The sequence below is a fragment of the Macaca fascicularis genome, chromosome 15 (assembly GCF_037993035.2).
Source record: "Macaca fascicularis isolate 582-1 chromosome 15, T2T-MFA8v1.1".
Lineage (NCBI taxonomy): Eukaryota > Metazoa > Chordata > Mammalia > Primates > Cercopithecidae > Macaca > Macaca fascicularis.
Genome location: NC_088389.1, coordinates 60,221,233 through 60,237,233, shown reverse-complemented (window position 1 = coordinate 60,237,233; position 16,001 = coordinate 60,221,233). Strand labels below are relative to the sequence as shown.

At 43.6% G+C, this 16,001-nt stretch overlaps 1 protein-coding gene across 18 annotated transcripts in view; it reads right to left on the bottom strand.

Annotated features, from left to right (window-relative positions):
- Nucleotides 1-369: 369 nt before the first annotated feature.
- The window catches only part of TRMO (tRNA methyltransferase O), a 32,916-nt gene continuing 17,284 nt past the window's right edge, over nt 370-16,001 (bottom strand). For 9 of the 18 annotated variants that reach the window (XM_074017015.1, XM_015436958.4, XM_074017017.1 and 6 more), the window contains one exon: nt 14,378-14,878. In XM_074017015.1, the coding sequence (XP_073873116.1) occupies nt 14,619-14,878 (260 nt within the window). In that variant the 3' untranslated portion in view covers nt 14,378-14,618. Of the gene's footprint in view, nt 1,671-6,992; nt 7,813-9,800; nt 10,080-14,377; nt 14,879-16,001 lie in introns of those variants that run through there. The other 9 variants (XM_045373506.3, XM_074017019.1, XM_074017013.1 and 6 more) reach the window with 5 other exon arrangements.

The following is a 16,001-nucleotide window of genomic DNA, read 5'->3' as shown; positions in this document are numbered from 1 at the left end:
CTTCCCCAGTCTTCTCTATGAACCCTTTGCTCCTACCTTCACCACATGTGACTGAGTCCCCTGGTTTCCCAGCTGGGAGAGATTGCCAGAAAGGAGCTTATGTTGACACTGGACTTGCTTGCTCTTTGGAAAAGCAGGTATTGATTAATCTCTTCGCCTTTCCTGTACCCCTTTTCCTAGCATGGCCTGTGTGACTCCAGGGCCCTAGTGCTGCTGGGGTTGGCATGGGAGGGGAATCCCACAGGAAGGGAATGTGAAAGAAAGCCCCAGCATGAGGAACAAGGGAAGTGCCACAATGCCCATGATGTGGCAGAATGTAACTCCCACCAGGCCTGCTGGGCCTTCTACCTATCCCCATTCTGCTTTTTTTTTTTTTTTTTTTTTTTTGAGATGGAGTCTTGCTCTGTCACCCAGGCTGGTGTGCAATGGTGCAATCTCACCTCACTGCAACCTCCACCTCCTGGGTTCAAGCGACTCTCCTGCCTCAGCCTCCTGAGTAGCTGGGATTACAGGCACCTGCCATCACACCTAGCTAATTTTTGTATTTTTTGTAGAGACAGGGTCACCATGTTTGCCAGGCTGGTCTCGAACTCCTGACCTCAAGCAATCCTTCTCCCTTGGCCTCCTAAAGTGCTGAGATTACAGGTGTGAGCCATCGTGCCCAGCCCCCATTCTGCTTCTGGCTGAAGCTTGTATCTCCTGACTTTTGCAGCCATCTGGGCAGGCTTCCTGATGAGGGCAGCTTGCAGCAAGATGATTCCTGCTGGGAGGGTCAAGTAGATTGACCATAGAAGCTGAACTTCTGCTGTTTATGGGGGCTGGGGAAGATGCTACTCCTTCCGGTTCCCCTTTAACTTCCACAGCTCCTCTGCCTGGGCCCTCTCTCCCTCAGACGCCTGTCTCTAGGCGACTCTGCCAGCAGGTGTTAAGATGGTAGCTTGTCTTCCTCAGCCCTGATATCCAGGAGCTCTAGAGATACAGGTCACAAAGAGAGTGCATTTCTAGGTTAAGGAAGAGAGAAATGCAGGAGGAGAGAAATCTTCTGGGTCTACTTTACAGTCAATGTCTTGCTGACATGCAAAACACCACAGGCTCCCAACTCTTGTGGAATACTGAAGACAAATCAGTCTGGACACTTCTCAGCAGCTCCCAGATCCCAAAACCTGGCAGAACCATATGCAACATGAATAGAGCCAGCTCTTCTGGGGTCTGCCCTCTGCACAGCGAGTTCCTGGAGGTTACAGTCCTGGTCTCTGGTAGTTGATCCCCACTAGATTTTCCATTTGTCTTATTCAGTGCTCTCCTAATGGCCCCCAGCCTAATTTAGGCTGAAGAATCTGCATTGCATCCCCTGTCCCTGTCCCAATCCCAGCCCCACCTCAGGCCCACCTTCAATCCTCTCTCCCATTCTAACTCTCACCCCAGATTAGGGCCTGTGGGGTATCTTTCCCTAGAGCCCAGGAAGAGGTAGAGTCTCTCAACCCAAGGGAAATTCAATACCTGAATTGGCACTTGTTGCAAAAGCAACTAGAATATTTGTGGCATTTACCTTTTTTTTTTTGGTCCAAAGATCTCAGGAAACCTTGAATCCTTCGGCTCTCAACATTGGCCTCTCAGACCTGAGCACCCATCTCCATCCTTGCTGGAGAATGTCCCATCAGCAGCAGGATCTGGGGGCAATAGGAGCACCACCATTGAAAAAGCATCATCCAACACCAGTCCCACCTGGCACAGATACAGCCTGAGAACAAATTCTCATCCAAAGGGCAAGCGTGGACACATACAGTCCTCTGTGGTAAGGGTCAAAGCAGCAAGGAAAGATCTAAGAAAGATGGCACCAAGGTGACTGGAAGCTTCCTGTGAGAGGCCCAGCAAAGTTCCAGTAGGGAATGACAGGCAGAGTATGGAGCCCAACTTGAGGAAGGGTAAAAAGGAAAAAAAAATCTATTCTGGTGCTTAAAAAGCTACCCCATGAGGAGCCTAAGGTCCGACTCTGAGGAGACAAGAAGTAGCTTGAAGTGTCACTAAAGGAATGACTTATCTGGGGTCCAAAAGAGAACCCAGACCAGAGCCATTCACTTGGACAAGAAGTTGGACGAATGTCCCAGGCTGGAGACCATTGACATGGCTCATGACTCTTGCCAACTATATACCGCCCCCTTCTGGGAAGTCCTGTATCTTCCTGGAAACTGAAACCTTGGCACCCTCAGTGAATCCAAATACTGCCTGAATACCTCTTGGAAGCTTTCCTTTCTTGATTCAAGTGCTACATAGGCACTAGAAGCCCAGGTGGTATGGTTTTGAGTGTGGCAGAGATAGAGGTATAGCTTACCTCTCAAGGTGGTTGAATCCATAAAACTTAAGGTGACAGAGGCCCAATCATGGCTCTTCCCAAGTCCACCTTTCTCCCTCAGCCACCCATGCTTCCATGATGGCTAAGCTGAGGTTGCTTAGATCCTTGAAAGAAACCGTTAGATAAGTTGAAGCCAGCAGACAAGAGGATCACAAAAAAATTCAGTCCTCACCCCAGAGATTCCTTCCCTGCTCCCTCAGCTATAAGCAGAAAGTCCAGAAGGCCCTGAGATTTGGTCACAGAGGACTGTGAGTCCAAGAAGTAAAGCAGGCAAACTTTTAAGCTCCTCTTATCATCTTCATGGACAAATCATGTCAGAGTGAGACTGTAAGGGGGACAAGAAAGGCAGTCCAAAATCACTTCAAGTCAGACAATGGCAGGACATACCCAATGGATGAGAGTGGAGTTATGTCCCAACAGACTCTGGCCATAGAGGAGCAGTACCTAGAGGCAGAGGACAGAGGGCAGAGGGTCTGAAGCGGCTCAGCACAGGGGAGAGCATCTTCTCAGAGTTTTCACTTTAGGAAAAAGATGTTGGAGATTTAGGGATTCCTTCAAGAGCCACGATGTCGAGGAGATAGGAAGTCCAAGGAGACTCCAACTACTAAACCACACCCAGAAGATGTCCTGAAAGCCAGTGAGCCAGGAGATGTCCAGAAGCTAAATGGCCATGAGTGGTCAAGGGCTCCAGTGACCAAGAAATGCCCCCCGTCACCAACAGTTCTGGTGCCCAAGATCTGGAATGTCTAAGCCTTAAAGATGATTTGAGGCTCAAACTGGAGGTAAAACTGCCAAGCCAGCCTCAGGCTTCACAATGACGTGCCCCTTGCCTCAAATAGCCTAGCTACTCCATTTCCTTTTTGAGTGAGTTTTGATAGTTTGTGTCTGTCCAGGAATTGGTCTATTTCATCTAAGATATTCAATTTATGAGCATAGAGTTGTGTGTAGTATTCCCTTAATCTTTTTAGTATCTGTAAGGTCTGTATTAATGTCATCTTTTTCATTCCTGATATATTAGGAATCTGTCTTCTCTCTTTTTGTTCTTGGCCAATCGGGCTAGAAGTTTACCAATTTTATTAATCCTTTGAAATAACCAGGTTTTTGTTCACTAATATTCCTCTGTTGTTCCGTTTTCAATTTCATTGAGTTCTGCTACAATAAATCATTTAATTTCTGTTTTGTAACTTTTCTCTGGATGCTTTCAAAATAGTTTTCACTACCTCTCATTTCCAGTAGATTAGTGATGATGTGTCTGGACATTGTTTTCTTTGAATTTATCCTATTTCAGATTTGTGGAGTTTCTTCTTTTTCTCTTTTCGTTCTTTTTCTTTTTTTTTTTTTGTTTTTTGTTTTTTGTTTTTAGACAGGGCCTTGCTCCTTCACCTAGGTTGGAGTGCAGTGTGCAGTGGTGCAATCATGGCTCACTGCAGTCTCAACCTCCCAGGCTCAAGTAAACCTTTCACCTCAGCCTCCCAAGTAGCTGAGACATGCCACCAGTCCTGGATTTTTTGTTTTTTCTTTTTTTTTTTTTTAAGAGACCTGAATCTCCCTATGTTGGCCAGACTGGTCTCAAACTCCTGGGCTCAAGTGATCCACCACCCTTGTTCTCCAAAGTGCTGGGATTATAGGTGTGTGCCTGGCCTTGCTGATTTCTTAAATCTATGTATCTTTCACCATATTTTAGGAGTGTTTAGCCATTATTTCATCAATTTTTATTTTTGCCATCTTTTTCACCTCTCCTTCAGGAATACAATGGCATGCATATGCATGACCTTTAATATTGTCCCATAAATTCTTGATGCTCTGTTCATTTTTTAAGTGTTTTTCCTCTGTGTTCTTCAGATTGGATAATTTCAATTTACCTATTGCAAGTTCACTGACTCACTAACTCTCTTCTCTGTCACTTTCACTTTGATATGGAGCCCATTAAACTGAATTTTTATTTTAGACATTGTAGTGTTTAATCCTAAAATTCCATAGGGTTCTTTTTTTGTAGTTTCTATTTCTCTCCTGAGAACTTCTATCTTTCCATTCATTTCAGGAGTGTTCACCTTTAGTTCTTATAGGATAGCTATAACAACTGCTTTAAAGTCTTTGATAATTCCAACATCTGAGTCATCTTGGGATTGGCATCAATTGGTTGTCTTTTCCATTGATAATAAATTTTCCTAGTACTTTTTTGAGTGATTTTGGATTATAGCTTAGACATTTTGAATACATCATATGTCATTTAATGACAGACATATGTTCTGAGAAATGCATCACCACTTTTGTCATTGTGCAAACACCATAGAGTGTACTTACACAAAACCAGATGGTATAGCGTACTACACATCTAGGCTACATGGTATATCTTATTGCTCCTAGGCTACAAACCTGTACAGCATGTTACTGTACTGAATACTGCATGCAATTGTAACACAGTGGTATTTGTGTACCTAAATATATCTAAACAGGAAAAGAAACAGTAAAACTATGATATTAGGATCTCAAGGGACCACTGTTGTACATGCAGCCCATTTTTGACCAAAACATTGTTATATGGTACATGATTGTATTATGCTGTGAGATGCTGGATCCTATTAAAGTCCTCTGGAGAACACTGATTTCTTTTTTAACCTAACAATTTTTCCCAGTTAGGTTTAGACCACAAATTATGACTCACTTTCTGTGGGCAGAGGTTCCAAAATCAGTTCAGTTTTCAAAGCCATCCCCTGTCTCAGCCTCCCATTTAACATCACTTGCTTTCCCTTGGCTCATTAGTTTTAATCATTAATTATTTACGTCATCCTACTGTATTTTTAAGCTATTTTCATATGTGACCTTGTATGTTGGCAAAGATCAGATATTAGGCAAAAAACTAAGAAATACAAATCTCCAGCTCCAGGATGATGAGGAGGTCCCTGCCTTGAGGTCCCTGAGTGCCCTGGATACCTTGCCTATCCCCTCTTGGACTCAGATCCTGCCTTGGTTCTGCCAGTTCTCTCATATCTCAACTCCTCCCCTAATCCCAGCAGAACCTGAACTCCCAAGTCCGTTGGCAACTCTACTGCACCTCCAACACAGGCTCTGCTCCATCACCTGCCAACATTACAGCATGGCCTTTCTCCTAGGTCTGCCCACCTCTGCATCAGTAGAGCCACCTTATCCAGAGGGGGCACAGCCAATCTTGGACTCCACGCCTCCCCTTTACTGTTGACTCAAGTGACTGAGCTCAGACTTCCCATTCTGACAGTGGCAAGGTCCAGCCCTAGGTATGCGGGAAGAGCAATTCCTACCACTCACATAGTCTAGCTCACTACATGCAAGTAGACAGTGAACCAGTGTGTGGAGCTGACGAGTGAGTGGAGGATCTGCAGGCAGAGACTCCAGACTGGATGAACCACACAGTTTTGGCAAGCATTGGGTCAAGGAGCTCTCTGGTGGCTCAGACCTGCCAGCAACATCATCCACATGGGCGCCTGTCTTCTGCCTGGAGGCACAGCACCTTATTCATAACCCTGTCTCTGGAAGAACAGAAAACATCAGTGCACCCTCAGGGACAAAGTTGCCCAGACTTAGCCAGTCTGCCTGTTCCAAACTAGCTCAGCTCCACAGCCAATGTATGACCTGGGTGGTTTTTGGTATTGTGATCCATATGTTACGCTCTAGGAAAAAGTAAAAATGCCTCTAACCATATTTACTAAATGGAAGAGAGGGAAGATATATAGTTATCTATTTAAATATATATGTCTTATTTATTTAATTAATTAATTTATTTATTGAGATGGAGTCTCGCTCTGTCACCCAGGCTGAAGTGCAGTGTGCGATCTCAGCTCACTGCAAACTCTGCTTCCCAGGTTCAAGCAATTCTCCCGCCTGAGCTTCCCGAGTAGCTGGGATTATAGGTGTGTGCCACCACACCTGGCTATTTTTTGTATTTTTAGTAGAGATGGGGTTTCACCACGTTGGCCGCGCTGGTCTCAAACTCCTGACCTCAAGTGATCCACCCACCTCAGCCTCCCAAAGTGCTGGGATTACAGGTGTGAGCCACTGTGTCCGGCCTAACTTATTTATTAAGATGCACTAACATATCCAATCCATTCCAGCTTGAGTTCTAGACATTTTACTTTCCTCATGTTCCACATATAAAAATAACGCATGTTTGTGATTAGACAGAAAATTCATAATGTACTGAACAGAATAAAGCAAAAAGTCCCCTTCTGCAGTGAGTCCCGAGAATCCGCCCCAAGGTAACCATTGTTAGCATATTTTTGTTTATCCTTCTAGAAATTTTCCACAGATGTGCAAACATAGGTTTGTATAACCTCCTCATTTTACATATATGAATGGGATAATACATACTTGCCATTTATATCCTATTCATATGTTTTCTCACATGGCTACATAAATACATCCTTTAAAAATAAACACTCTCTGACTTAGAAGCATGTGATATCCCAAAAATGTAACCTTTCTGTAGTAACCTTTCTGGAACTCAATATAACCTTTCTGTAAATAACCTTTCTGGAACTCAAAATGAGTTTCAGAAAAATAATGTTCTAAATCGAGGAGTGGGATCAGGGGTTTTTCTGTAAAGGGCCAGATTGTACGTTCAGTTTTGCCCACCAGTCTCTGTCATGTCTTCTTCTCTGGGTTGTTTTTGTTTTGTTTTGCTTACAATCCTTTAAAAATGTAAAGACCAATCTTAGCTCTCAGGTAGTGCCAAAACAGGCTGTGGGCCAGATTTGGACTTTGGACTATCATTTGCTGACCCCTTTTCTAAATGGTGGTTAGGGCTGCAGCTTAGCTCCCAGAAGCACAATTAATCCATAATATTACTGAGATACCAAACAAGATAATATATTTTAAAATGCATTGTAAAGTCTATACTAATATGAAGAATTATATAGTTTTTCAGAGTTTAGCATGGGATAACTTTTAAAAACAAAAGTTAACACAGAATTTAAAAATGTTTTTTATATCTTCAATTGGATGAAGAGTTAGATATATTAGTGAAGAATCTCAGAATTTTCAAGCTATCTATGAGGCAGAAGATAACATTGTATTACATCTAATCCTACTTTTTAAATTTTTATTTATTTATTTTTTTAGATATGGGGTCTTGCTCTGTTGCCCAGACTGCAGGACAGTAGCATGATCATAGCTCACTGCAGCCTTGAACTCCTGGGCTCAAGCAATCCTCCTGCCTCAGCCTCCTGAGTAGCTGGGACTACAGGCACACACCAGCATGCTTGGCTTCCTACCCTTTTTGTCACCACAACATAAACACACATTAACTCAAATGTGATTCTTGTGGTGTGAGTTCATATGCCAAGTGCCCCCCTCCACTGAAAAACAGAGCATATCACTGAGTTTCTGCACTGCGGGCATTGAAAATGCTCTTCTTCCATCTGGTGTTCACAGCCACATGCACTGGCCTAAACCTTGAACCTTCTGTGAATTGCATCTGCTGGAACCTACAAAGGCAGAGAAGGGGCAGAAAGGGTAAGAATAGGGTAAATGCTGGAGAGTCATTTTATGACTTACCTAGATCAGGAAACTAAATTTTTTGTTTTTGTCTGAGATAGGGTCTTTGTCTGCGGCCCAGGCTGAAGTTCTGCACCATGATCTCAGCTCACTGTAGCCTTGACTTCCTGGATTCAGGTGATCCTCCCACCTCAGTCCCCCCACCCCCTGAGTAGCTGGGACCACAGGCATGAGCCACCATACCCCGTTTTTAAATTTTGTGCTTATATAAATATATATACATTTGTATATATATTTGTATACCCCAAAAAAATTTTTTTAGAGATGGGCTTTTGCCATGTTACCCAGACTGGTTCCAAACTCCTGGCCTCAAACGATCTGCCCACCCTCAGTGGCCCAAAGTGCTAGGATTACAAGCATGAGCTGCCGTGCCGCAGCAGGAAACTGATTTTTAACAACATAAACATCTCTATTATATATTTAATTGAGCTTTAAAACTTATGACTTGCCCTTTCTCCATCATAGAGGTAGGGCTTGTTTTAATAACCTCCTGCCATAATTACAATTTTATTTTCATATATATATATTTTCATATATATAAAATAAAATTATTTATTTTTTTTTTGAGATAGAGTCTCGCTCTGTCACCCAGGCTGGAGTGAAGTGGTGTGATCTCGGCTCACTGCAAACTCCACCTCCCGGGTTCATGCCATTCTCCTGCCTCAGCCTCCCGAGTAGCTGGGACTACAGGCACCGCCACCACGCCCAGCTATTTTTTTGTATTTTTAGTAGAGATGGGGTTTCACTATGTTAGCCAGGATGGTCTCGATCTCCTGACCTTGCGATCCACCTGCCTCGGCCTCCCAGAGTGCTGGGATTACAGGCGTAAGCCACTACACCCAGTCTATTTTCTTATAAATGAAATGCAGAGATTTTCCTACAATACCTGGGCTAGGATTAGGAAAGAAAGTAGGAGAGAAAGGGTACTAAAAAAAAACCTGTGAGGAAGGGACTGAGCTGGTGACTGCCTGCCTGGGCAGTGAAGGTGGTCCATGGTACTGCACATCTGTAACCCCAGAAAGGAAACCCAGATGACAGGGGGAAGATGTTTTGTGGCATAACTGAATCCTTTAGGGAGGAGCACTTTATGATACTTCCTTTAGCAAAACATCATCTTGCTTGGTAAACATAGTCATTTTAATTTTATGTATTTATTTATTTTGAGACAGAATCTGGCTCTGTCACCCAGGCTGGAGTGCAGTGGCATGATCTCAGCTCACTGCAACCTCCATCTCCTGAGCTCAAACAATCCTCCCACCTCAGCCTCTCGAGCCCAGCCTGAAAACATATTTCTATAATTAAAAAGACAGGCTGGGCACGGTGGTTCATGCCTGTAATCCCAGCACTTTAGGAGGCCGAGGCGGGCAGACCACTTGAGACCAGGAGTTCGAGACCAGCCTGGGCAACATGGCAAAACCCTGTCTCTAACAAAAATACAACTAGCCGGTCATGGTGGCGTGTGCCTGTAGCCCCACTACTCGAGAGGCTGAGGTGAGAAGATGGTTTGAGCCCAGGGGCAGAAATTGTAGTGAGCCATGACAGAGCCACTGCATGCCAGCCTGGGCAACAGAGAGACTCTGTCTCAAGAAAAAAAAAAGAAAAAGAAAAAAAAATTAGCCAGGCATGGTGGCAAGCACCCGTGGTCCCAGTTACTCAGGAGGCTGAGGCAGGAGGATTACTTGAGCCTGGGAGATCAAGGCTGCAGTGAGCCGTGATTGCACCACTACACTCCAGCCTGGGCAACAGAGCAAGACTGCCTCAAAAAACAAAACAACAACAACAAAAACAGAAGTCATTCATACACTGAATTTTAGGGACCCCCTAGGTCCCCTTGAAGTCTGCTTATTTAGCCAGGTAAGCCAGAACAGAGTGGTAGAGAAAGGCTATCAATAAAGAGAAGGACAATAAAAAATATTACCTAGGTTTACAGGTCATTGAAGAGTTCAGAAGACACTTTCCCAAGCATTATCCTTGCAACAACTCTGTAAGGTCACAGAGCTGGAGGCAGGGTGCAGCGACTTGCCTAGCCCATGGCAGGGCAGAAAGTGCTTGAAGTTTCTGAGGCCAAGCCCAGTGCTCTTCACATTTCCCATCCTGCTTCCCAGGAGGTTCCATGCAGATCCTGTGGGAATGGGTGTTTCTGCGCTTATTCCTCTGTGCATTCTTCGTGAGTGGTTGGATTTCCATGGACTTCACTCTGCCAAAGAGTCCTGTGCTGAATCATATGAACTGCTGACCTTCCAATAAACCAGCATGATTTGCTAAGCATCTGCTCTTGTACTAAGGCAGGCGGTAAGGCCAGGCTAGTGGGTTAGAATCCTAGCCATGCAGCTGACCAGCTTGAGCACGTTACTTAACCTCCACCCAATGTATGAAAAGTGCATAGTCCAGTTCCAAGGACATGATAAAAGTTCAGTAATGCAGACTTTCATTTTTATTGAATCTTCTCCTGCTTTCTCTGGGACCGTAGCATTTAAAAAACCCTACCAATAAGAGGGCGACTCACGTCAACTTCATTTTCTTCTCTCCAAGAGAAAAAGTCACAAACACAGAAACAAAGTCAATGCCTTGTCCATGTGTGTTCATGGGCTTAGCTAATGAGTCACCTGGTTGTGCACAGATCCACTGCTGGAATAATCAGTCCCACCCCTGAAGCCAAGCTTACAATTTACGAAAAATTTAATAAGTGCCACTCGTCCTTCTAATCTCTTCTCACATGTGACTGACAAGCATCAGTCAGCACTGCTTGTACAAGTTACTGTTCTTCAAAGCTGGGGCAGGTGGGCCAAATGCCAAAATTACCTAACCAGCTTGAACTCCTGGCGTTTTCCTCCAAGCCAGTGAAGGGGGAAAAAAAAATCTGCTATCAAGGGCTCCCCCTACAGGTACCAAAAAGCAAAGGCTAAAAAGAACTGTTTCCTTTCTTTTTTTGAAAAAGTTTCTAAGGCAGTCCTGAAACCGTAACTTTACTTGTTGACATAATCCCTTTTCCAAAACTCTGGCCAAAGAGTCTTAAGAATCTAAAGGACCAAGAATCAAGCAACCTCTTCCTCTTGATGTACTCACCTCCCACCTATAAAGGACCTCCCAAATGTGAATTTGATACAAATAGGACACAAAACGACTCTAGAGCTGTAACACTATTTTTGATAGTCATAATTATGGCACTTTTGAGTTTTCTTGTAGCTCATTTCCATCTCATTTTTAGGATTAGTGTATATTTGTGTGTGTGTGCATGAACACACCAAAACAACTTCGATTCCGGACATAAAATCAATGACAGTTTTTAAACCACTTGATGGAAGGTTTGAGGGAACTTTTATCATTTACTTATTTTGTGCTACATTTCAGGTATATTTAATTTTCTGGGTTCATGGAATAAGTTCCACGAATAGGTTCGTAAATGGTTGCCTGTCTTGAAGGCTTCAAAAAAAAAAAAAAAAGCTTGGATGGATAAATAAAAAGTTTCCAAGACATAAAGGAACAGAGAGCTTGTTTCAAATTTGTGCTTCTATTTCTCTCTGAGGGATGGAAGTTCACCAACCAGAGATGCACATTTCCTCACAAAGGACACTTGAAGTTGTGCCCACAGAGACAAATGCTCATACGGGGACTCAGGAAGGACTGGGGTTCAGAAGAGGCTTGAGATCGTGTTATGAGAAACAGCTGAAGAAAAATGGGGTACTCAGCCTAGGTAAGACCAAGGGGTGGTATGACAGGCTAACTTGGGAGGGCAACCAGCCTGTGTGGCCTCTCTAGTGAGCAGAGCTGTCAGAGGACAGAGTGGATCTCATGTTCAGGAAGAATGTTTTAATAATGAACACTGCCCATAAAGAATAAGCTGCATAGGTCATGGGTGCATACCTCATCTCTGAGGGTGTTTAGGCGGGGCCTGGAAAGGCCAGATACTGGGAACATTGAAAAGACTCAAGAACTGGCAGAAAACGGAGGAGCCAGATTATATTTAATATCCTTTTTATTTTATTTATTTATTTATTTTTTTGAGACAGGGTCTCATTCTGTTGCCCAGGCTGGAGGGCAGTGGCACGATCTCGGCTCACTGCAACCTCTACCCCCTGGTTCAAGCGATTCTCCTGCCTTAGCCTCCTGAATAGCTAGGATTACAGGCATGCGCCGTTACCGCCCAGCTAATTTTTGTATTTTAAGTAGAGGTAGGGTTTTACCATGTTGGCCAGGCTAATCACGAACTCCTGACCTCAAATGATCCACCTGCCTCGGCCTCCCAGAGTGCTGGGATTACAGGCGTGAGCCATCGAGCCCAGCCTAAAATCCTTCTTAGCTCTAAAATCCTGAGACTGTATAATAAAACCCCAAATAACTTAATAGTCCTCTTGTTATAAGGCTGGTTGGTTACCATCCCCCAGAGTCATTAACCTATTAAACAAAACATTTTGTGCTTCAAGCCCTGATTAAGCTTCAAAATAACTTTTCAAAAGAAAAGACAACAAAATCAAACTAAAGTGTAGCCTATACCAGTGTCGACTTCCTTCCTTTAATGTTTACTATAGTTATGTAAGATGGAACCACCGGAAGAAGTTAAATGAAAAGCCGGGTGAAGGGTACCTGGGACCTCTACTATTTCTGCAATTTCCTGTGAACCTCTGATTATTTCAAAATAAAAAACTTTAAAAGATCAAATTAGCCCAGGCACAGTGGCTCATGCCTGTAATCCCAGCACTTTGGGAGGCTGAGGAGGGAGGGTTGCTTGGTGCCAATAGTTCAAGACCAGCTTGGGCAACGAGGTAAGACCCCTGTCTCTACAAAAAATTTTTAAAATAGTGGGGCATGGTGGCATGAGCCTGTAGACCCAGGTACTCAGGAAGGTGAGGTGGGAGGATTCCTTGAGCCTGGGAGGTTAAGGCTGCAGGTGAGCTATGATCAGGCTACTGCACTCCAGCCTGGGCAAAAGAATGAGACCCCCATCTCTAAAAACAAATCAAAAACCAAGAATCATATTAAAGATACTTCCCCAAGGAGTTCTAAGTAACATCAAAGGCAACTACAAACCAGTTTGGCTTAGGAGTACAGTGTCATCAGCCACAAACGACTCTGCACAAGCATCCACAGGCAGTAGGGCTCATTTCAAAACTATTCAAGACTATTCCAATCAGCTCATTTCAATCAGCTATTAAGATTTACAATCATGATTAGGAAAGCATGTATCGTGTTGACAGGCATCTAATTTGGTTATGTTGATCATAAATCCTCAGTTATCTGGGATCACATCATTAAAATCACCTATAGGCAACACATTCTTACAACTGCTTCCTATGTGATACTACAGAGGACCCATGTATAATTACTGTATTTCTAAAACTATAATACAGTAATTTGTTTATGTCTTTTTTTTTTTTTTTTTTTTGGAGACGGAGTCTCTCTCTGTCGCCCAGGCTGGAATGCAGTGGCGGGATCTCAGCTCACTGCAAGCTCCGCCTCCCGGGTTTACGCCATTCTCCTGCCTCAGCCTCCCGAGTAGCTGGGACTACAGGCGCCCGCCACCTCGCCCGGCTCGTTTTTTGTATTTTTTAGTAGAGACGGGGTTTCACTGTGTTAGCCAGGATGGTCTCGATCTCCTGACCTCGTGATCCGCCCGTCTCGGCCTCCCAAAGTGCTGGGATTACAGGCTTGAGCCACCGCGCCCGGCCATTTGTTTATGTCTTATTTCTTCTATTAACCACAACTTGCAACAAGAACTACATTTTGTTCATCTTATTTTATCACCAAAACCTAACCCATAGTAGCTTCTCAATAAATAGTTGCAGAGTGAGTATATTAAAAAACAGTAATTATAGGCCAGGCACGGTGGCTCACACCTGTAATCCCAGCACTTTGGGAGGCCGAGGTGGGCGGATCACGAGGTCAGGAGTTCAAGACCAGCCTGACCAACATGGTGAAACCCCATCTCTACTAAAATTACAAAAATTAGCCAGGCGTGGTGGCACACGCCTGTAATCCCAGCTACTCAGGAGGCTGAGGCAGGAGAATTGCTTGAATCCAGGAGGCAGAGATTGCAGTGAGCCGAGATCATGCCACTGCACTTCAGCCTGGGTGAAAGAGTAAGACTCCATTTCAAAACAAAAACAAAAAAACAGTAACAATTTTCTTGAACTTCTGGGGGTGATTTCCTTTTCTGATACAAAGACATCCAAATAAATCTCAGGGAGTCTCTATTTTAGAATCAGTATTAAATATATATACATATATATGTGTGTGTGACTATGTCACAGAGTCTCTGAAACACAGAAGTTTAATCTCAAAAACTATCTCCAACTACTTGCTTCTTATTTATTAGTTTCCTAAGATATAGGTTTGATTTGGAATCAAATAGAAAGGTCACGCTTCTCCAGACAGACAGGAAAACCAGTATGAATTATTAAACAGATCCCCTCAACTTGAAAGTCTCTGCTGGAATGACCTTTGTCTAATTTTATCAAGTGCACCAAGAACAGCTTCTTTCAGAAATTAGAGACAGCATCACCTTTGGATTCTTTAATATCGACAGATCAAAAAGCATTTGGTGATTTCTCTGTATTTTATATCTCTTAGTTAAGTTTATTAATTGCATTTTTCAAATAAACATTTTGAATAGCCCAAATCAACAAAAGCCATGAGATCACAAAGTGTTGCTTCTCGGCACAACATTAGCTTGTTCAGAAAATCCAAAAGCCACATCCAAAAATCAATGATGCTATCTTAAAGACATGAGGGAGGCTCCTTAAGACCCTAGAGACACCAAGGACCCCACAGGGTCCATCATATAAACAGGCTCAGAAGCCGGCTTGATCCTGAGAACCTCTGCAAAGCCATCACCAAACCAGCAAGTGACATGCGCTATGTCTATGGTAAAGTAGAAAAGGCGGTCCTGGCAAAGCTTCCGGCGGTACACAGACCGAGGATCTGCTGACAGCACAGCCTCAATGGCACGCTTTGCTTCCTCTGCTGACTGAAAATATTTAAATGACGCCTGACCAACATCTGCAATGAAAAAAACACAACTCAATGAGCACTATCATGCAGGTTGAATTTCATTACAGCAAACTTCAATATGGAATTTGGTTGGTTCCTTAAAGATCACTTGGCATGGAAAGGGTTTGGAAATCTATTTGATCATTACGGAGACTGTCACCATCAAGAGGTGTTTATTGTCATTAGGTTTAACTTATACACCCCCAAAGTTTTGTTTTACTGAACAGAAAAATCATGGTAGTATTTTTCCTTAGTCTTCTAACTAGGAGAGGTGAGCTTTCATTTTCTGTCAACCAAAATGTCACTTTTCTGACAACCAAAATGTCACTTTTCTATACTCAATGTAGACTTTAATTCCTTGTCATTTTCTTCTCAGAACAGAGACAAGGAAATGCATGACAGTCCCAGCATCCTCAGAAAGCCACAAGAAAGAGAACTAAACCCACACACACCCAGAGCACCAGCTACAGGCAAGAGAGGCTGCACCAGAAAGCTGGTGTCACAGCCCCACAGTTACCAGTAACGTTCCTTTGCTTTGGGACTCTCTCACATTTGCTGTCCCGAAGGAACAGCAAAATTTCCTATGTTTGTAGGATTTTTAATGTATTTTAATTTTTTTAAATAGTGTATATAAAACATAAATTTTTTTTTTTTTTTTTTTTTGAGACAGAGTCTCGCTCTGTTGCCCAGGCTGGAGTGCAGTGGCGCAATCTCGGCTCACTGCAAGCTCCGCCTCCCGGGTTCACGCCATTCTCCTGCCTCAGCCTCCTGAGTAGCTGGGACTACAGGCGCCCGCCACCGCGCCTGGCTAATTTTTTGTATTTTTTTTTTAGTAGAAACGGGGTTTCACCGTGGTCTCGATCTCCTGACCTTGTGATCCGCCCGCCTCGGCCTCCCAAAGTGCTGGGATTACAGGCGTGAGCCACCGCGCCCGGCCAAAACATAAATTTAAAAAGTAACTGTGATCTAGTTTTTCATAACTACAATATCACATACATCCAAATGAAGGCCGGCCCCTTCCAGGGAGGCAGAGACCTTAAAAACACTGTCCCTGCTCAAAATATCATCTCTGGTGGCAGTGGATCTTTATCCCTCTTAGAATGGATTTGATTTCCATAAGTAGCCAAAAATC